The 21,454-nt window shown below is 44.4% G+C and overlaps 1 protein-coding gene across 7 annotated transcripts in view; it reads right to left on the bottom strand.

Annotated features, from left to right (window-relative positions):
* The window catches only part of NEDD4L (NEDD4 like E3 ubiquitin protein ligase), a 114,933-nt gene that overhangs the window by 39,293 nt on the left and 54,186 nt on the right, over positions 1-21,454 (bottom strand). For 3 of the 7 annotated variants that reach the window (XM_015848162.2, XM_015848163.2, XM_015848164.2), the window contains exons 4-5: positions 19,449-19,487; positions 18,127-18,180 (exon numbers count right to left, since the gene is read on the bottom strand). In XM_015848162.2, the coding sequence (XP_015703648.1) occupies positions 18,127-18,180; positions 19,449-19,487 (93 nt within the window). Of the gene's footprint in view, positions 1-13,738; positions 15,121-18,126; positions 18,181-19,448; positions 19,488-21,454 lie in introns of those variants that run through there. The other 4 variants (XM_015887233.2, XM_015887235.2, XM_015887234.2 and 1 more) reach the window with 4 other exon arrangements.

The following is a 21,454-nucleotide window of genomic DNA, read 5'->3' as shown; positions in this document are numbered from 1 at the left end:
GTTTTTCTCATTAGTAAAGCTGCCCTCGTAGGGAGGTGCTCCAGCAGCAGAGCAGAGACACCCCGCTTCCAGCCCCTGCGCATGCCCATACATTATTCATGCCTTCTGCAGATCCAACCGATCAAAAATTAAAGATGTTTCAATCGTTCTTCCTACAAAGCAAAATGTTTTAGACAAAGTATTTCATGTTGCAGAATGGCTCTGCTGTTGAGTGCATTATTTACTTATCACAAATGGCTCTATTGAATATGAATCTCCATGAAAGTTTGAGGCAGAGCCAGAACTCGGTACCGAGTGGTGGCATGGAGATGGTCCAGAGTCTGTGTCCCCCTGCAAGGCACACAACCACAGAACACATCCTGGCAGCAATGGGTTTTCCTACTGCAAATCAAAGTGAAGGTATAACAAAACACCACACCTTCAGTTCGCTTCCTAAACACTTACCTTGTTACTCATTTGTGCAGCAATAAAAGAACATTTACTATTCCTCCGATGGCCTACACAGAAGCTTCGTAAGAGAACAGCCACTGCAAGTACTTCCATTTTAGTTTCCATCTTTACTTTCTCACTGCAAATTCAGCCCTGTTGTGGTGACAAATTAATCTGAATGGTGCCTTTAAACTGTAGATTTGGTCTTTCAGGAGGAGTTATTGGGGAGCAGTGCATTGGAACACCAGGTAAAACTGGCACATTAACGAGTGCCAGTAGGTTTGTATGCAATATTCTGCACGCACTAATGACACCCCTCAGAATACTGCTGCACATCCAAATGAGCCTGTTCTCATTCAGCCATATCTATCACATTAAGACTTCATTACCGAAGCCCTCCAGCACCGTTTTCATCCATTAAGGGCAGTTAAAGACAAGTCACTGAACAGTGGTGGTTATTGAATACACTTGTGCAGGCCTCCTCGTGGCTACATCTTATCTTGGACAAGATAAGAGCGCTAACACGCAGGCAGAGGCCCTTCTCTGTGCTGCACATCAAAGCACTCTAAGCTGCTGTTTCAGAGAGCAGGCAGCAATGCTGCAGAGCAGTTGCAGCTGAGTGAGAGAAGTCAGTTTCCCAGTAAGCACAGACAACAGTGACAACCAGTTCCTTACAGAAATGGATGAAGTACATAAGAATAAATGATTTAAATTCTAAAATATTTGTATTCTGCTGCTACTGCTTATTTAAACCCACTCAGAAGCACTGGGCACTTATGCCAAAATTCGATGCATTCCTGAAACGTGAGTCCCCAAAAAGCTGTGGACAATGGCAGGGTGAAGGCAGCGAGTAGAAGATTTATTCCCCTAATTACAACAACACAGCTTCTCTGCTGGGTCCTGGCTGTATTTGAACGTGGGCACACTGGAGCTCTGTGTCCCAGCGTGGTTCACAACAACAAATGGCACCCAAGAGCCTACAGCATGCATCAGGTGTGAGAGGGCTTTGATCAGGAAGAGGACGGGTGTGGAAGGACAGGTGGACAGCCTACCAGAAATGGAATGCCCTGGAACAGTTCTGTTCCATGAAATGAGATGGGAGAAATGAAAAGAGAAAACAACAGAGAACACTCAAATGTGCTGCAGGAGAGGGTTCTGCTCGCCCTGCTGGGCTGCCTCAGATCTCACAGATCACTCTCCATATGCAATCTTGCTTAACTTTCTGCTTTTGAAAGCTGAGTGTTTGGGATATAAAATAAAATACAGTTATGAAATTGACACAGAACTGTGACTTTTTGCAGTGGGTGTCAGGAGCAGTTGTTAGCAGTGCTATTGTATCAGACCTTAACAGGACCAAGCAGTACTGAGTGTGAAGAACACAAGAATCTTCCATTTGGAGGATGACTTAAAATGGCGAGATCAGAGCTACTGGATGGTGTCACTCCCACTACATCTATGAGCATCTGCTGGAAAACAGCTGCTCCTCATTAGAAGGATTTATGGCTTTTGTTAAGTAACAGACATACATGCATAAATATGCCAGAAACAGGCGCACAGACACCTCCAAGACAGGAACAACCAAACCATGGGGAAGGTGTCCCAGCTGCCTACTGCTGTGCTATCCATCCAGCAGCTCTACTTACTGAGTGACCCAATTCTTTCTGCCCTCTATGGTGCACGTTTGTGGTCCTCTTGAAATTAAGTGTGCATTGGCAATGGAGCAAGAAGTGGAGGCAAAAGCATTTTTTACACTGTGCGTGTGTAAGACTGCACAGGATTCACTGGGGAATCACTGCCACATGTCTAACAGAGAACACTTTGTTCAAATTCTATACTCCCGTATACTAAGACGTATTGAATCTAGAAAACAACCATACTCAAAGCAGAAAGATTTTAGATGGAAAGCTAACCTTGGTAAATCAGAGAGCAACATCCAGCTGGGCAGACAGCAGAGGCCCAGAGTTTTGCATGTGCTCGAACCCTTTTTGCAGCACCTCCTGTCTGCACAGAGCAACGCATGTCCCATGGCCAGAGAAGCTTCCAAGCATAGAAAATAGCATAGTTCTATAGGAAACTGGTGGAAAAAGGATGCACGAACTGGCTGTGTCCTAGCAAGCATGCTTTCTCTTTTCAGACTCACTTGCTGTGCAGGAGAGCACAGGTAACACTGAGAAACAAGCAGCTCACAGAACTACAGTGAGTGGATTGCTAAAAGAGAGCACACCTGTTAATGATGGGAGTGGGTGAGGTGTGCTTGGGACACTGCAGTGGGGTAGAACATTCAGTAGATTAAAAAGAGAAAAATGAGCTGACACGTTGCTTCTTAGTATTGCCTTGTACTGCAGACACTCTGAACTGTGCAAAAGACCCAGACCTTCTGCTACTGCTGCTTCTCCTACCAGCATTTCCCTTTAACTCACCTACTTATCCTTCCAGCCATGCCCAACCACCAGCTGGAGCTCCTCTACCACTAAGCCCAATTGCCAAGGGGACAAAGGAAAAGAAAACATGGAAGCACCAGGAAGCAGAGCAGTGAGAAAGCAGCAGCCCAATGAATGCAAGCAAGCTGGCATTTAGTCAGGCAAAGCTGTCCAAAGCCACTCAGTAAGTTCCTTTAACAGCCTGATCTGAGCAGCACTTGTGTTCAAGAAGGCATGCACTTGGCAATATCTAAAGTAATACTTGTGCTTTAATGGTTTTCCTAATGTTTAGAAAAAAATGCAGCGAACAAATACCTTCTAAGAATGCTAAATGCCACCTATACTTGGCATAGAAGCACCTTGTATCTGCGATTTGTTAGGGGACTGAGCAGAAGCTGCCATTCTCTGTCCAGAGAGAAGCTGAAGGAATGCCTGTGCTGAGGCACAGAAACGCTGATTAATGGACAGTTAACGTGGGTTTGGCTTCATCAGTTCTTTAAAGAAATGAGTAATTCACAAAGACAAATGTTCAACCACCTCTCCTCCTGCCAAAACAAAGAACCTCAAGAAAATATGACCAGCTAAAACTCAGAGGTTAGAAATAACACCTTTGTTAGTATCGGAAAGGAGAGCCAAGGTTCCATATGACAAGTTGGTTTCTCGTGTTTTCAGTTCTGAAATACATGCCCATGCCTGTGGATCCTGCGAGACCTTGGGCAGGAGCCACTTCCCCACTGGGGCTGTGCTGTGCAGAGAGCAGTGCCCTGGTTTGGAACCATGGTTTACAACTCCTCAGAAGTGACCTTTAGGGGAGCTGACATAAACCAAATCTGTGTTATTTCCCTGGCTCATGTGTTATGTCAGGAGATCCGAAACACACTATTTTTAACTACTTCATTTGTTGAACCATTTTCTTCTCTCACTTCCTTCTGGTAGAACACAGGAAGTTATGAAAATTCAACTTAGAATACTGACAATCCCAGTTAATTAATTCCTTTACCCCTATCCCCTCCCCCCCCCAAAAAAGAAAGAAAAAAAAAAAGACAGTTAAAAGTTTGTGTTGCTCAGTTCAGAACAGCTTTCCTAAAGTCTTTGTGGGAGAAAATTGCCTACTTAGATGGCAGACAAACAGTGTGCGAGTAGTGATACAGTTTCTCAGAGTGAACAAAAAAGACCACAGGCAAAAGGTATTTTTCTAATCAGATACTGATGGCTTTGTACCCTGCATGGAAAGTGGATGCATATGTGGTTCCTTTGGATTATAACAAAAAAAAAAAAAAAGAACAGCGTGAGGGCTGGTGACTGCACAGACATTTGCTACAGATGTTTGTTCTGTAATGCTGCTTCCCACAGAACTCAGGAACGTTGCAAAAGGCAGTAAGGGCTCTCCCCAGATCCAGGCTCTCAGAAGCACAACAGAAGGAGGAGAACATCACATCAGCTCCGTGGCGAATGGCACTGGCACTGCACATCGAGGGCTCTGCATTCCTCTCTCCCTCCTCCTCCTTCTGCATCTGCTTTGGCACTTGCACAACAAACCCAACTGCAGAATCACAGGATTGCTTGGGTTGGAAGGAAGCTCAAGGATCACAAATCTCCAACCCCCTGACACAGGCAGGGCCACCAACCTCCACACTGAATACCAGCCCAGGCTGCCCATCCAACCTGGTCTTCAACACCTCCAGGGATGGATGGGGCATCCACAGCCTCTCTGGGCACCTCACCACTCTCACTGTGAAGAACTTCCCCCTGACATATAACCTAAACCTTCCCTCCCTCAACTTAAAACCATTTCCCCTTGTCCTGCTGTTATCTACCCTTTCAAAGAGTTGACTCCCCTCCTGTTTATAGGCCTCCCTTTAGGTACTGAAAGGATGCAATGAGGTCACCCCGCAGCCTTCTTTTCTCCAGGCTCAACAAGCCCAGCTACATCAGCTGGTTTTCATAGGGGAGGTGCTGCAGCCCTCTAATAATCTTTGCGGCCCTCCCCCAGACCCTCGCTGGGATGCCCAGCCACTAAACCTCAGTGCTGCAGGGCAGGAGGGCACAGATGTGGGGCTGCTGCCTGGAGCAGCACTACACATCACTGTTAATGTTCTGCCCACTGGCCTTCAGGTTCCCAAGCACCGTTCATTGGCTCTTTAGCAAGAGTATGGGGGCTGGGTGTGATGGTCTGCTGACCAAAACAGGTGTAAATAAGTGTGAAACAGCATTTCAAGCTGTTTGTGGAGCACTGGTCACAGGGCAGCTCTCAGAGAGCTGCATGCAGTGCAAACCCTGCTCACAGATCTGGGATGCCTATACAGGAAGCCCCTGTTCTTCTACACTAAAGTGCATACCCCAGTTAAACTGCCTTCTTGATTTCCATGTGCCTTCTGCTGTGATAGAGGAACCATCTGAGGTATGACCATACAGCTTTCCCTGCCATAATACAAAATAAGAAATGTATTAAGTGAATATTGAAATAATGCCTGTGTTTTAATATCTGGATAAATTAAGGGCAATGTTGAAGTTCAAAAGATACTTGCTCCTACTGTGCCATCAACACTCACTGATATAGAGGGAAACTGAAATATCTTACTTTTTTTGTAAGGCCTGCAAATCTTTCTCAAGTCTATGCAGAAAGAAGCAACAAGTTCTGCATAAAAACCGTTCTCCACCCCATTTGTTTTTATTTCTCTTTTTCAGGAAAGTAAAAATAAGGATCCTGGCCTAATGCACTGCTAGTTCTCTGAAACAGAACCACAGCAAGGCTTCCTGGTGGGTGGCAACAGCAAGGCACTGTGCACATGGAGCTCTTCCTTTCAGTTCTCCCATTAGCAATAGAGTGAGCTTGATGTGCTTTCACTTGGACACGCTCTCCTTAATGCAGCTGGGGAATATTAAAAAATGGTGACATCAGACAAAACAGCATCAGTTTCCCACATCCAAGTGGCCACCATAAATAAGGCTTCTCAATACTCAGTTACCTACAAAGAACAAAAAATTGTATTTCCCTCAAGTAGATAAGCATTCCAATACAGAGTATTGAAACTGGGCAACAGGCTTAAAGCAACTCCACAAATGTACTGACTTCTGAAAACCCCTTTTGTTTTGGCTGCAAGCACCAAATAGTAGCTGCTATTTTGCACTTTATAATGCATGTACTACCTCCAGCTTTCAGAAATTGCTAGTATACAGCCTCACTTCAAAGGAACAGCTCTTTGAAACTGATGCAATTTATTTCATTGTTAATTTTTTTACACCCAGAATTCAACTCACAAAAGCATATCCTGGACCCAGATTACATCCAAAATGAGAACCAATGTTTTAAACTCCACTTTCATTAGAATTCCAAACATTGCTAATATTCACTTGCTCTTTTTCAGCGCTGTACACTGAGAGATGAAAGCTGTAGCAAAGTCGGTGCCAACTTCCATTTGCTGAAACCCAGAATCTAAATATTCATCTTGCAGTGCCTGTCTTTGAGGCTCCCTAAGGATCATTCATCGTGGTTTATCAAGCGTGCTTGTGAAGGGACCCATGCTCTGCAATGGGGAACAGTGGCACTGCATCCCCCTATTGCTGACCACAGACTGCATTTGGGCAAAAACTCCTAAATTCCCATTTATACACACTACATATACTATACATATACACACTACATATACTATACACATGGAGAAATCCATTCATCATACTTAAAATTTGCAAATTACAAACTGCTTACCTGACAAAAAACAACTTCTGTAGGACACTAACACAGACCCATAAGGCCAGAAATTCACCACATGCAGCTTATTTGCTGCTCCTAAGAGGAGCAAAGAAACACCATCTATTAAAATCTCCTTTGCTTAGAAACCCAAGCATAGCAACAAGTGGTGTCTGATCAGGAACGTTACATGGATGCGGCACTAACGCAACTAACTCATGCCTGAGGACATCTCTGTGCTGAACTTTACCTCTTCCGTAAGATGACCAACTTGTTAAAAGGTCACAGTGTGCCTTGTGAAGCTTCTGAACTGGAAAAGAAATGCTGGTGATCTGCATTAAGGAGGCAACCAAGAGCTGCTAGCAGTGCTTTTGGGCATGAGCATATTCATGCTTTCTGTTTTTTTATTAGCTTGAAAATGCAGAGAAAACAGCAAAAAATGCAGATCTTGCAACTCACACAAACAAAAAGATGTCCTGCACTGCATTCTAAACACATACTACAGCCTACTTAATTCTGAAACGCTGCTCAAGAATAAACACACCACTATATAACTGCAAGCTGCATCCCCAAACATACTGCAATTACTCCCAGCGAGTATCGCTCACTTGTGTTTATAATAATTCAGCATGCTGGCAAGCTGTCTCTAATAAGGCTTCTAAAAATAATGAAGTGCTGGTAACACAGGCGCTTCACAACCCCACTTCCTGATCCTCAGACAGAGCCACGTGGAGGGGGTTCTGCTCCAGCAACAGAGTTCTGCTCCATTTATACTGAATCTGAAACGAATAAGTGCCTTCTGAAGTGGGTGTAATTCTTGGCTTTGACGATGCTTTCAATGTTATTTAGAAGCAAGAAAATATTTAAAATATCTGATTTAATATAACCTCTTCAGATAACATTGCTGTGAATATATCATAGAATTGCAGAATGGCCTGGGTTGAAAAGGACAACAATGCTTATCTCATTTCAACCCCCTGCTGTGTGCAGGGTCACCAACCACCAGCCCAGGCTGCCCAGAGCCACATCCAGCCTGGCCTTTAATGCCTGCAGGGACAGGGCATCCACAGCCTTCTTGGGCAGCCTGTTCCAGTGCCTCAACACCCTCTGAATGAAAATCTTATGTGGATATGTGTGCTTTGCTCATAGGGCATGAAGCAGAAATAAATTAGTAACAGCTCAAAGCATAAAATTCTTTGGATAAAAGCAATCAAGAACTGTTGTAAAGACCAACATTGCACACAAGACTCTTTGTGGAGAACAGCTGTTGGTTGAATGCATCCAGGCTGGATGTGGCTCGGTGCAGCCTGGTCTGGGGGTTGGCAACCCTGCACATAGGAGGGGGTTGACACCAGATGATCATTATGGTCTTTTTCAACCCAGGTCATCCTGTAATTCAAATATCTGAAATAGAGATATTTGACAAATATCTCTAATGTAATAAAACCATTTGAAATACATGCCACAGTGTGTTGTTTCCAGTGACCTGCTAAACACTAAAACTGACTCTGACAACGCAGGCTGCTGTTCCCTTGCCTGTTTGTCACAATCACAGATACTGCTCTTTGCGACTGCAAACTCTTTCTCAGCAATAGGGTTAAGAATACCAGCACAAGCCCTGCTGATCTCCTTCCTGGAGCACTGTACACATCGGTCCTGCTGTGCTGCATGCTGAAGGTCAGCACACTTCACACCTGAGAGCAACACTGCTTTGGGAATGGCAACACCAAGGTCTTCAGCCCCAGGATCTGCTTTTCCCACCCTCCCTGGGCAGTGCAGCACTCCGCTGGGTGCACGCAGCAGCAGAGGATTAGAGGAGAGGGAAGGTGAATTTTTTTCCTTTGTGTTTATTCATTCTTTTTGGCAACAAAAAGCTGCACAGTCACACTGCTGGTTTTATTAGCCTCATTTTTCTTTTTTTCCTTTTGCACAAAACAGTAACTAATGCAATCCTCTTAAATTAAAAAGGAAAAAACAACAAACCGAAGCAAACAGATAAAAGCACCAGATTTTAGATGGTGTAAATTACAACAGTCACAAAACGCGTGACTTCAATTTGATCTCTTTTCTCAAGCAGCTGAACAGTGCAAAAAGCAGTAAACACCATATCTGTTTTATTATGGGTGGTTTTCTGTGCCCAGTGCCCTGTCTGGCACCTCCAGCGTTATGGCTGTGTCAGCATTTCCATTGTAAATTGTGGGCCTTATAAACTCAGCTTTACAGAGATCACTGCATACTGGAACTCAGCATACAACCTTCCATGTAGGAGCAAGTACTTAATTACTGCTATGAAACCAAAGGTGGTGTTATTTCCAGCTCTTTTCTTCAAGAATTTTTTATTTTCCCCCAGTTACTTTACAGAAAAACACCAAAAGATACAGCCTGCAGCAAGAAAACCAGCAAAGTTAATGAAATCCAGAACTATTTCCCATGGAACTCTGGGGATGGGTAAAGACAACGTGGTCAATTCCTGACTGTATTGTGTATCTACGGGACTACAGTAGACAGACAAAATAGATATCCTAAACGGGCAAGGTGCTTGCAGCAGATTTTCCACAGCTCAATTGGATATCACAAAACCTGTGACCACTGAGGAATAACATCCTCACCCCCACCTGCAGCTGCCATCAGTGTCCCCATCTGCACAGCACAGGGGCACTGCAGCCATCTGCACTCTTGGTGCAACAAGTCCAGGGCAGAGCTTCACAGCACCGTTCATCTGAGCTGGTGTAACCATCTAGCTAAGGGCAGGCAGCATCACTTCTATTCTAGAAATGCACATTAGAGTGCAGACAGCAGTCCCTGAAGGAAGTTTCCAGACCTGGACAAGTGCAGTATGAAGGATGGAATCGCTGTGTGCAGCACCAGAAGGCAGAGCTGTAACACCATCCATCCACCACTGCCTGTGTCCAGTGAGTTGTGCTGGTCCAGGTGTCCACAAAGGGATTCAGACAACAGCATTTATTTCTTACACAGCTTTTGCCTTTCTGTGTCAGAAAAAGCTCTAATTCCTCACTATGCAACTGGTACAACAAAGGACAGCAGGTAAGCAGTTAACAATATTACTTTTCTTGGTGCCTGCCATATCAAACCATGTGGCATTCAGTAGCTGCTGCATGGGGCAGGCAGCCCAGAGATGCACAGCAGGCACAGGTCAGAGCTCCCCACATCTCATGAGCTGCTGACACTGGGTGTGAGCAGAGCAGCAGAAGAGCTGTGGTAGCTGATGTTCTTAGGGACATACGAACCTCAGGTCCCCAGCAGTTATCAGCCTGGGGCTAGTTAAGGATGATGAACCTTACGTTGCACAATGAACACTGTGTCAAGTGCAACGCTAAAAGGAAAACTGGGATTTCCCTCCTCCAGGGACTGGGTTAGCGCTAGATCCTGAAACAGAACCTCCTGAACAGTTCCCAGAATGAGGGGGGGGGTGGAAGGCAGAAATATTTTCATTTTATTTTATTTTTAAATACCCCCACCAGTTTTTCTTGTGAGGACTAGCAAAACATAACCCATTTAGTACCCCAACAGGATCTCAGTAAAGAGACTTTCCAGACGTTACCACAGTTTACACAAAAACATGGAAGGATTTGTTTAATTGAAACAAATAGATCAGTTTACATATGAAAGAAAAACAAATACAGCCCAGAAGTGACTTTCATCCTAACCCAAACGCCTCATGGTTTGCAAATTCCAAGGTAAAATACTGAGACTGACTACAGAATTAGTACTCAAGGTAAAAAAAGCACAATGATTGTCTTCATTAACTAGACTGTATTATATATTGCAACTTTCTGTTCCATTGTGTAGAATAAAGATTGCATTTCACCTGTCTGGTTTTTGGTCAAGCAAAAACATCCAAGACTTCCACATCATAGATTACAAGTATGTGGAGCACTGCGTGGTGACAGCTTCTGACCAAAAAATAGGGAATAATAAATACAGGGTCATAAAAAGTTAATTGGCATTCTTCCTGTTCCCCCTTTACTCAACAGTAGATGATATTGGACATCACAATCACATCTCCTTTCTGACAAACTGCTGTCAACACATGCCACTGATGGCTCAGATATTTCTACTTTGATGGGAAATCCATACACATTTCTGTAAGTTCTAATAGACGTGATATTAATTTGAAGTCCAACTGTGGCAGAAATGTTATTGTACGTCTTCGCTGCTAGAAAGAAACTGCAAGAGCTGAGCTCTTTAGGCATCCACTTCTATTCCTACACAGAGCAGAAGTTTGCCTTTACTACAGACTCAATTTAGCATGACAGGTTATAGTAGTAACACAGCTGAACACCAGTGCATAGTCCCTGCTTCGATCAGTGGGTTCATGGACATGCATCCCCTTAGGTCACATCAGAGATGAATAACCCCCAGCGTGACTGGTCAGAGAGATCAAACTCACAATGCTTCTGCTGGGATAGAGCAGAGGATGGTACTGACGTGTCAGAGCAGCAGCAGCATCCGACTGTGGGTTGCTATCTTCCTTTGCAAAATTTTGCCATCTTGGAATTATCTTCCAGTTCATGGAAGCACTAAAACAATAAGTTAGTCGCAGTGATTCCCCACTGATACTCCAGGCATCATCAAGCTGTGAAAGGTGTACGACATGTACAACAAAGGGCAGAACAGTGCAGGAAGCGATGCTAATGGCTTGTGGAGAGCACTCTGCACTCACAACAAAGCTTATCCCAACATTACTTTTAAGGAAGGAAGATACGTGCCGACTTGTGAAATGTGGGCTGGCAGAGCCAGGAGTTGCCTGTGCTGTCTGCCAGCTGAACATAGCTCAGCACTACCACAACATCAAGCACTTTCCATTTCTTCAGTCACAACAAAGATGCCTTTGTCCGGTCCCAAACAGCCATCCAAGACAGAGATATGCACTCACAGATCCCAAGCTACAGACAATGCGTTTGCTCTGTGCAACTGGATATATGCACACAGCATGTAAAATATCACAGCAGTCAAAGGAGTTTTGCAAGCATGCTTCCATAAGAAAGACAATCACAACTGGGCACAAGTGTGTCTCTTAATGTTCTCTAACAGCTCATAATGAAATGTATCCTGCTTGCCCCAAACCACTGCAAACAGCAGACATTGAATGGCCATAACCACTCAGGAGCAGCAGAACTGCTGATGCATGCTGAGCGTTTCACTGCAGATAAATACGGCAGCAGCAGCTGCTGCCTGCAGCCCCAGGCCCAGGATCCACCACGTACACACAAAGCCATTTAAGTGCAGGGGTCCCATGTGGTACCCTCACAGCTCTGAAGCACAGCAGTGTAACAGGGCTGCAGGGACAGCCCTCCGCAGTGGCACACACCAAAGGACGGTTTATATACTGATAAACCACACCAGGCTTTCAGCAGGACACCCTCTCTGCCCCCACTTCCACAGGACCTGCCAACCAGCCACCCCTACCCATGCCACGGCTGGGCTTGTTAGAAATACAAGAAACATCACAAGATTTACACTGAAATTAATTTTATTTGATTTGATTTTTTTGCACTGAGGAATGCACTTTCTCTCAGTGAGTGCCTCTGCAACTGCCATGCTTCAGGGATGGCCAAATTGATTTCACGTAGTAACTAAAACCAAGAGCCTGAAGGAACAAATTGCTCAATTCTCTTCTGGAAACAGTGAAGCACATCTTTGGTATGTGAGTCATTACCAGAGAAGTGACTTTGGGGTCTGTCACCTTTCAAAGCAGGAGGACTGCTGCAGGGGCACAGGGTGAAGCCATGGGCACAGCTCCACCAGCTGCTCCAACTGCCAGTGCTTCTACTGGGGCTGCCTGACTGCACTGACTGATACAGCCAGCTATGGTGGTCCTCCAAGAACTGCTAGTACCCAGTGATCAGCAGGAAAACCACACATACATTTTTAGTGTGAGATAAAACACAGTGGAACGCAATGTACTGCACCAGTGAGATTCAAACGAAGGAGAAAAATCAAGGAAGATTCTTCACTCCAGACTTTGCTGCTGAAATGTTCTAGGCTAGCAGGACAGAGACTGTGCACTACTTACTGAGCTGCTTAGCTGACAGAAAGTGAAGTGAAACTGTACTTCTTTGTTTAAGAATCTTTTTCACTGTGTATTTTTATTAACACTTGGCTGTAATTTGTGATTTTCTATGCATAATAACGACTGAAGGGCTCAAAAGAAGGCTACACCAGAATAGCTTGGAGATGCCAGCTTCTCAACAAGAAAGCTGCAGAGTCATCATACGGCCTTGCTGCAGTGAGCAGCTGTCTCTCCGTACTGCATTTCACTGAACAAAAGCGCAGCAGAATGAGAACACAGGCAGCGAAGACCCAAATCTCTCCCAGTGAATCTGTTTTCACAGCTGGAGACAGAGCACTTGCTATTCTATATACAGCATCACTGAGCTCAGGGACTCAAGTGGGCAGTGTTAAATTGCACAGTAAAGCAGTTTAAAGCAAATGACTAATCTAAACCCTTCCCTTTCATTCCTGCTTTGGTCTTTCAAAAATGGCTTAAAAACATGAAACTTCAGACTTCATTCGTTATAACAGGACCAGAAGATGAATCCTGGCACCTGAAAGTAAAACCAACGCAAACAGAACTGACAGCACAGTTTCCCAAGTTGTTTGATCAGGACTTGTGGCACACAAAAAAACAGGACAAACCCTTAGCTTAGAGAAGGCCAAAAGCGAGTGAAAAAATACACCCTAACGCCTCCTTTTTCCCCCTAACTTTTTGTTACCTTACCTGCTAGGCCGTTACCTTCATTAGACTTACCATGAGATTTCTACCACTTTAGCTCCTATTGCATTACGATGCACATTTTTAAAGCCACAGGGGTACAAACATGCACATTATCCTTAGGCTTTATCAAAGCATTTGTTTTCAGGCTACGAAGTGCACAAAGAATTCCTTAATCCTTAATTAAACATGATCCCTTAATTTGCCATTTGGTTGTTCTGATTTTAAAAGAATCTTATGTACAACATGTGACGTTAGGATCTCAAAATATTACACCGCACATAACCACAGCCGAGGACAAAGCTAAAGCAGATCTGAAACAGAGATCACTAGTGGCTGGTTCCAGAGAAACAGCGAATGTTCTAGCACTAACAAGGGAGCCGTCCAGTTGCCTCAGGTTTAAAAGCCTTTGCATGGCAATTCTGTACAGTGTTAGCAGAGCACACTCAGCATCTTACTCACCGCGGTGCTGGCTGCTGCAGGACCAGGGGTGCCACGACATTCTGTACCAACCACTGGACTTTGCTCCTCGGGATTACGGGTGACAAGGATTCTGAAGTGCTGCTGTCTCGTGTTTTGATCTGGTCTGATTTTAAACAGGCATCCCTTCCCTTGAGGAATTTTCTCTACTGAATTGCTTCTGGATATTTCTGACCCGCTCCTGCTGTTTCCATGCAGTTCTGAAGTCAGTCCCTCACCTGCAGGGCGGATTTCCTCTGGCCGTGGTTGCACAGGGTAGGAAGCGCTCCTCCCCAGCTGTATGCGCGGGTACCTGACCAATCTATCCCCTTTTGTCCCAGTAAAGCCAAAGTTATACTCGCCACCTTTACCACTTGCCTGCGGCTGCTGTAACTGGAGAACAAAGAACTTTTTCCCTGCATTTGCTGACATGTCTGGCACATGCTGCAGAGACCAGCGCCGGGGCTCGGGGGTGGGAGCATTATTTTGAGCCTCGGAACCATAGGGCAACAGAGTAACCTGAGGCACATCGGCACTTGAAGCACGATGCTGAATCCTCACGCCGCTGAAGTTCAAACCTGAAGGTGTTTCCTTTGCTTCATTCTCATGGGCAGTGGACAGAGCATCGTCGCTCTGGTTATTAGGAGGAATAGTACGGAATATCCTACGGTTACAGCGAAGAGTGCCATTCATCTGCTGCCCCAACTCCTCTGTCTGCCTGGGTGGAGAATCATCAGGAGCCACCTCTGGGCTACTCCGGGAGGATGAATGGTTTTCAACGGGAGACACGTAATGCTCCCTAACATCCGAGGCCTTGCTCAGGGGTGTCTCCTTGGGGGTCTCCGGGGTCGCGCACTCATCTGCAGCCTTGCGCTGGAGAGAGATCTGCATGGAGGAGCTCCTGGTGGGACGTGCGCTGATGCTGTTCAGCAGCTGGGGAATAAACATGGAGGTGCTCCTTTTCAAGGAGCCCACTTCTTGGAAATCGCTGCCACCGCCGTAATCTGCTCCGTGTCGGGAGAAAGCGTGAGGGCTGCTTCTTCTCGGCAAAGTGTGGAATGCCATGAAAATCTCATCTTCTCTCTCCCGGTCGAGGATCTCGGATTCGGGGGCTGTGTTGCTTCGCCCAGAGCCAAAATGAAACCGCAGCCGATGGGCCATGGTTTTACAGAGAGAAGAAAAGGAGAGGGAGAACGGCAACAATTCAGGCGCTGCCAGAAGTTAAAAACCAAAGACATAAACTCCAAGAAAAAGTGTCCCATCTGCCAAACTGTTAGCACTGCAGCACTGATAGCGACAGATAGCAGAAATAGCCCAAGTGGCAAGCAGCATTCCAGGCATGATTGGGTAAGAGCAATCAGCACTCCTACACACAGTGACATGGGGTAGGATGGTGGCGGTCACGTGGCCCGGTTCCCCCTCTCCAATCTAAGCCAGTGGGGGTTCTGTTGTTTTTTTTTAATGCCAGCGAGAGCCTGAAACAGCACCTTCCCAGCTGCTCCTTTTCCATCAGGGCGCAGCTGACCGAGGCAGCGAGCACACTCGGCGCCGCTATAAATCTAACTCATCTCGTACCCGCACGGCGCGTTCGCACAGGGCGCACGGAAAGTTAACGACAACACAAACGGTTCGGTGTTAGGGCTGTAAGTCAACGCCACATGCAAATAAGGAACAATATTTCAAGCTTAACTTTTTGGTGTGTGTTACAGCACGAGGCTATCATGGCAGAACGTGAGTAAATATAGCACCGTTACGCTTTCAATTTTAACTGTGCTCATAGCACGGTTAAGTAACAAGCTCCTTGCCTTTAAAAAGCCACAACTTTCACGTTGTCCCTAGGAGCGCAATGCAGCCCAAGTGAGCCCACACAGCCCCTTTTAATCAGTAAAAATTACAGCAAACAAAGCAGCCCTATGCACAGCAAAGATTTCTCACTCAGTAGAAACAGGAGAAATGCGCAAAATGACAGGAGGCAAAGCTCCTTTTCCAGTGTTACCGGGCAGTAACGACGAGAGAAAACCAGAGACGGGTGTCGCATTGCCGTTTGGTACCGATTTGTCTTAAACAGCGCACAGAAACTCTGCCCTTTACTGGCCAGCCTCCAGTGGGAAAGTTAGCAATTCTACCATGGGCGTGATCGCAGGCACGGAATACAGTTACACTCTGAGAGCCAAGAGACCTCAGAAGCAGAACAGACCAGCAGGATACATCCAACTGCAGAACAAACACCCTGAATATGCTCCACTGCAATGCAGGAAATTGGTGACTGGGGGATCCTCGCAGCCGAAGGGCGCCCGCCATCGCAACGGTTCGCACATGCTGGGGAAGCACCCGGTTAGCTAAAAGCACATCTACAAGAAGAGACAGCGTAGGATCAGCTCAATGTACAGACATCTGTTCCTTAGGAGAACACTGAGAAGTGCTGTCAACAAACTATCGGTGGCAGGTCAGTGCTCTGTCTAGACGTTTAAACCTCTGTTTCCATGCGGCTTGCTCTCAAAAGACATAAAGTGACCAATCAAAGACAAATGGAAGCTTCAAACCTTGCAACTGCCAGCAGACAGCACAATCCCCTATTGTTTTAAGTGGACCAGGAGCCAACAAGAAGAAAAACATGAATAGCTTCTACACAGCCACAGTGCTGTGGAACTGTCTTGTGCAAGCACAAGTGTTGATTTTATCTTATTTTTCAGGTACACCATTTTCCATAGTCTCTTTTTTATCTGAAGATGAAGACACACCACGTATTCTCTGCTCTTATGGGGGGAGAGAAAGGAAAGGATATGCTGCAGACAGAAAGCACTCAGATAATTTAGGAATGTGAAGAAAATAAAGTATTTTGGGAGTAAAAGACATGTAAGAGTTGACAACAAGTATTTCACATGGAAGCTAAAATGATCTACTTAGTGCCTCATTCTGTAAATACAACGTGATGGAAATGTCCCACTATGAACCCATGTACTTGTTCTCCTTGGCCAATGGTTTTGAATGCTTTCTGAAAGGAAAGCAGCAGCTCCTCATCCCCAGGTTACAGCCTGCAGAAGTGGGATCACACGAAGAACCACCAAAAAATGGTTCAACAACACAGTAACACTGATACTGTCAGTATACGGCCAGTGGCACAGAAAGGAAACCCCAACATCTTATAAAATATATCAGAAAATGGTATACTGAACCTTTCAGTTCTCAGCTGTCAGCGCACAGTCAAGCTGTGTTTTTTTTCCTGTCACCTCTTTACTGGCACACATGGCCATCCCCGTGCATGCCACTGCCCTCTGCAGGCAGAACGAAATCTCTTCCACGCGCTTCTGCTCCATCCTCCACCTTAACACAAACACCCCCACCACCCTTCCAGCTGCATGCATGCCATACAGGTACCACAGCATCATAGAACGGCTTCGGTTGGAGAGGATTTTGAAGATCATCTAGATCATCAACACCCCGCCACTGCTATGGGCTGGTTGCTTGCCACCCTGTCAGGCTGACCAGGGCTCCATACAGCCTGGCCTTGAGCACCTCCAGGATATTTTCTGTGATCAGTATTTCCATACTGTGTATTTTTGTTTGGAAAAAAAAATGTCCTCACAACACCGGTCTAATAAGGCAAGCAGGTTCATCGGACACTGTACTGCTCCAAAGCAAGAAATATAGGGCCTCATTTCATGAGCAGAAAAATGGTGCTTCAATTTTCAGCAGACAAAAATTAAAAGTCATCCATCCAATGTGCCATCACATGGATCCATTTAAATTAGTGTATGCAGAATGACAGTGTTGTCTATTTGACGCATCAGTGTGAAAAATGTACTCACTTCATCACAAGAGCAACATGCAGTAAGTTTTGGAAAGACTCATCATCTCAGAAATAGCGCTTACTTCAGACAAGTGAGGTTCAAGGCTAAAAGCCCTAGCAACATGTTGGGTGTTAGTGGGGGCAGAACTGAACACAAAGCACAGAGCATTACTTTGGTATTAACTAAAATCTTCAAGGACCCGTGTCTTGTGTAACTGAGCAGAGTCCTGGTTACCACATCTCAAAAAGGATTAAGTAATTAAAAGGTACAGGAAAGAGATGCTCAAGTGATCAGGTGATGAAGCAGCAGCTTTATGTGCAACTAACAAGGCTGGGACTGCTTTTTAGCTCACACCAGAGAAACCTCAGGAAGAGTCTGATGTGGTTTCCACCAACAGAACATCTAGCTTAAGTAGAGTAATTCTGTGTTTCTTGTCCCATTAGCCCATAAAATAGACACTTTGTATGCTACAACCTATGTAAACAAACATTTTTTAACCCTCGACCATGTAAACAACAGAAAACATACACCTTTAAGATGTGCTATGTTTCCATCACCTGTGTTGCACAGCTCTGGGAAACAACCAAGCCAGGTACTCACCAATCTGTTCTCATCAAACACTTCAAACAGGAGGCGATGATTGGTTGGGTTTACCTAGGAGAAAATCCAAATAATATTATTTTAGCTTCATTCACTCAATTAGAACACTGCATGGGCACAAGTTTAGAAAATGATTAAATCAAGGCAAACAGAACTAATACATTTATATAAATCCTTTGCTTCAACTAACTGGGAGAACACAAACACAGAAACCCAGACTGGACAGAACACCAGAGCCCTGAACCCAAATCAGGATGGGTGCAAGCTGTCTTTATGTATGATAGCAGTGTAAAACTTCCTGACACTATTTCCAGTGCCATGGCCACCTCTGTGCTTTGTCTTAGAAGCACTGGGAAAGGGATGGGATGAGGGAAGTGAAATTAGTGCCTGCAGACTGCATAGCTCAAAAAACAGGTTGTATTATACAAATGACAAAAAATACTTATCGAAAGACTGTTTTAGAGATTTAGATGTGTATTAACCAGTTGCCAGACCTTGAAATGGTTGAAACTTGGTACACATGCAAAAAATGAAGGAAAAAAAATCCATCTGAACCTCAAAAAAGCACTTTTACTATAACTGAATTGGTGGGAACTATTTAAATATTCCTGTTAGCAAGAGAGATGAGCACTAAGGCTATAAACAGTGCTTGATGGGATGCTGATTTTTAACAATCTACAATGACAACGTCTGTTCTCAAGCAGCTGTTTAAGATTAGATTTTAAAACCAGTGAAATTTTACCTAACCTACTTCTGTGAAAGCTGCAGCTGCAGTGAAATAAATCCATTCCTCCTCAGAAAATACTTTTGGCATCTGAGTTATCACTGTTCTCATTTCTGTTATGTTGGTTTTGATGATCACCGTTTTAAATCTTCTTTTACCTTTCTCAAGTGATCATTTCTTATGAAAAGTCACCTGCGAGCTGAAACCACTCAGTTTTAAGTGAAAGTTACCTTCACTTTATGAATGATTCAAAAAAGACAGAAGTTAAATACAAGAAAAAAGCGTGATACGAATATTTCTTGGCAAGCAATACGAAGGTCAAGAGAAACTGCTTTTTCAACCTTCCTTCCCTAAATTTCTGTGTCTTTCATTTTATTTATTTATTTTTAATCTTTCCATAACAGCTTAAATTTCATACGTTTTTCAGAAATGCTTCTGATTATTTGCCACTACATTAACATTTTAAGACCACAGGAAGCATCAGGATGAACATTTTCTTTTCATAAAGACATATAAACAGTGAATTAAATAAAATCGTACAAAACACCATGCAATTAGTTTCTACATTACAGTGATTGCATTTAAAAGGGAAACTTACTCTAAAATAAAATTCTTCATTCCATTTTGGATTTAGTGTCTACAAAAGAAAATAACATATTAGGATGCTACAATATCTGCAGGTTTGCAATTTCACAGCCATCACAACATGCATGCAAGTGACAGTTTTTCAGAAAACACCAGGGGAAAAAAAAAAAGCATTTCCTGACAAAACAGCACCAACACTGCTGTCAAATGACTTAGAACCGCTCTACTAAGTAAACCAAATGTGGGAAGGGATTTGAGTCAGAAGAACTGAAATTAGATGGAAAGTATAAATGAATCATAGTCACAGAATAGGATCCCCCCCCCAGCCCCATCCCTGCTGTGGGCTGGCTGCCCCCCAGCTCAGGCTGCCCAGGGCCCATCCATGGCCTTGGGCACCTCCAGGGATGGGGCACCCACAGCTCCTTTTAGAGCTCCTCTTAGAAAGGAGAATGGACAAAAGGAAAGGTTATTTCCTCCAAGCAGACACCTTACTCTTCCTGATCGCCCTGGAGGTTGCAGAGGATTATAATTTTGCTCTAATGATCCAAATTAAGCAGACAAAATAAATTGTGTTCCATCTGTGACTTGAAGGAAGCTCCAACATAAAACCGTAAACTGATAAAAATTCAAAGTAGGAACACTGATAACTGGCACATTTCAAATTCCGGTAAGTTAGAAACCAAGCATGGTCTGTCCCCAGGTCTTGTTTCCCTGCTGAACCATTTCCTTGCTCCATCACACAGCAGAGCTTCACCAGAAGAGCTGCTGGGGTGAACTGGCTTTACCCACCAGAGCTTTGATGGAGCAGAGAAGATGATCCTGGCTGTTCATCCAGAACTCCGTAGCATGGACGCAATACATTTACCCATGACACAGAGGCTCAATGTGCAGCACTTCCCCAGAGCGGGGTCCCACACATGCCTGTGGCCGCAGTGCTGACAGCCCACAGCCTTTACCTTTGAGTTAGGGCTGAATCTCAACCCAGCAAATAACCCATGAATTCAAATACTGAGATCTGAAAACTGCCTCCTAGAAAATCTACAGAAATACAGAAATTATTTAATGAGAAAAAGTCCAGCAATTAGAAGGACGAGGTAAGGGACAGAGAGAAGTTTCCTGCTTTTTTGCCATAAAGAGCAAAAATGCATTCACTAAAGCAATAAAGCAATAAATAAAACAAATATGATGTTTTAAATATTTGCATTTGTTCACTGCAGTTGTTCTTGGCAAGAGAAACCTCTCATCTAATCTGGCAACTAGATTTAAGGGCACTACTGCTAATCAATAACGCATTAATTCTGAGTACTGCTTAACCACAATTACCAGTTTCAGGAAATAATGATGTATTAGGCAGCACAATTTTTAGTAAACAAGCAGGTGACTATTAGAAATTGCTTCCACCTTCACCAATCCAACATTTGATAGGTCGAGCCAGAAAGTACAAGTGTTAGAATCACAGCCGAGGAGAAAAACATTTGTACAGAAAGCCTCCAGAAATAAATGGGTGAATAACCGCTTCATAAAGGATATTAGCAGGGAAACAACAACAAAAAGACTCACCAGCAAAGAGCTACATCCTAAAAAGGGCAAGTATTGCAGAGATAAAGGACTGCCAGGAGTCAAGCTGAGTTAGATCTTCCATGGGATATTAGAACAAACACAAGGAGGGTTTTTCAACCATATAAATATACAGCAAACTAGGAAAGAAGAGATGCTACTAAGCAATGAGGTCTCAATAAGAGACCAAATGTTTTAGACAGAAGAAAGTAAGCTTCACTTTATGGTACGGGCAGAAGAGCTAACAGGGATCTGCACTGAGATATTTGGTGCAACGGCCAAAGCTGATGTGGACTCTTCAAAGCTCAGTGCAGTCACATTGAGGAAAACACATGGTCACCTTCCAGAAGAAGTGACATGTGAAGTCACAGGACCAGGGACAAAGATGTTAAGCCATACCCAGCACCTTACAGGACTGTGAGGCCCAATGTCCTACTACAAAAAGAGTGTTTCCAAATGAAA

The sequence above is a fragment of the Coturnix japonica genome, chromosome Z (genome assembly GCF_001577835.2).
Source record: "Coturnix japonica isolate 7356 chromosome Z, Coturnix japonica 2.1, whole genome shotgun sequence".
NCBI lineage: Eukaryota > Metazoa > Chordata > Aves > Galliformes > Phasianidae > Coturnix > Coturnix japonica.
Note: the sequence above shows the minus strand (reverse complement) of the source record. Positions and strands in the feature narration are given on the sequence as shown.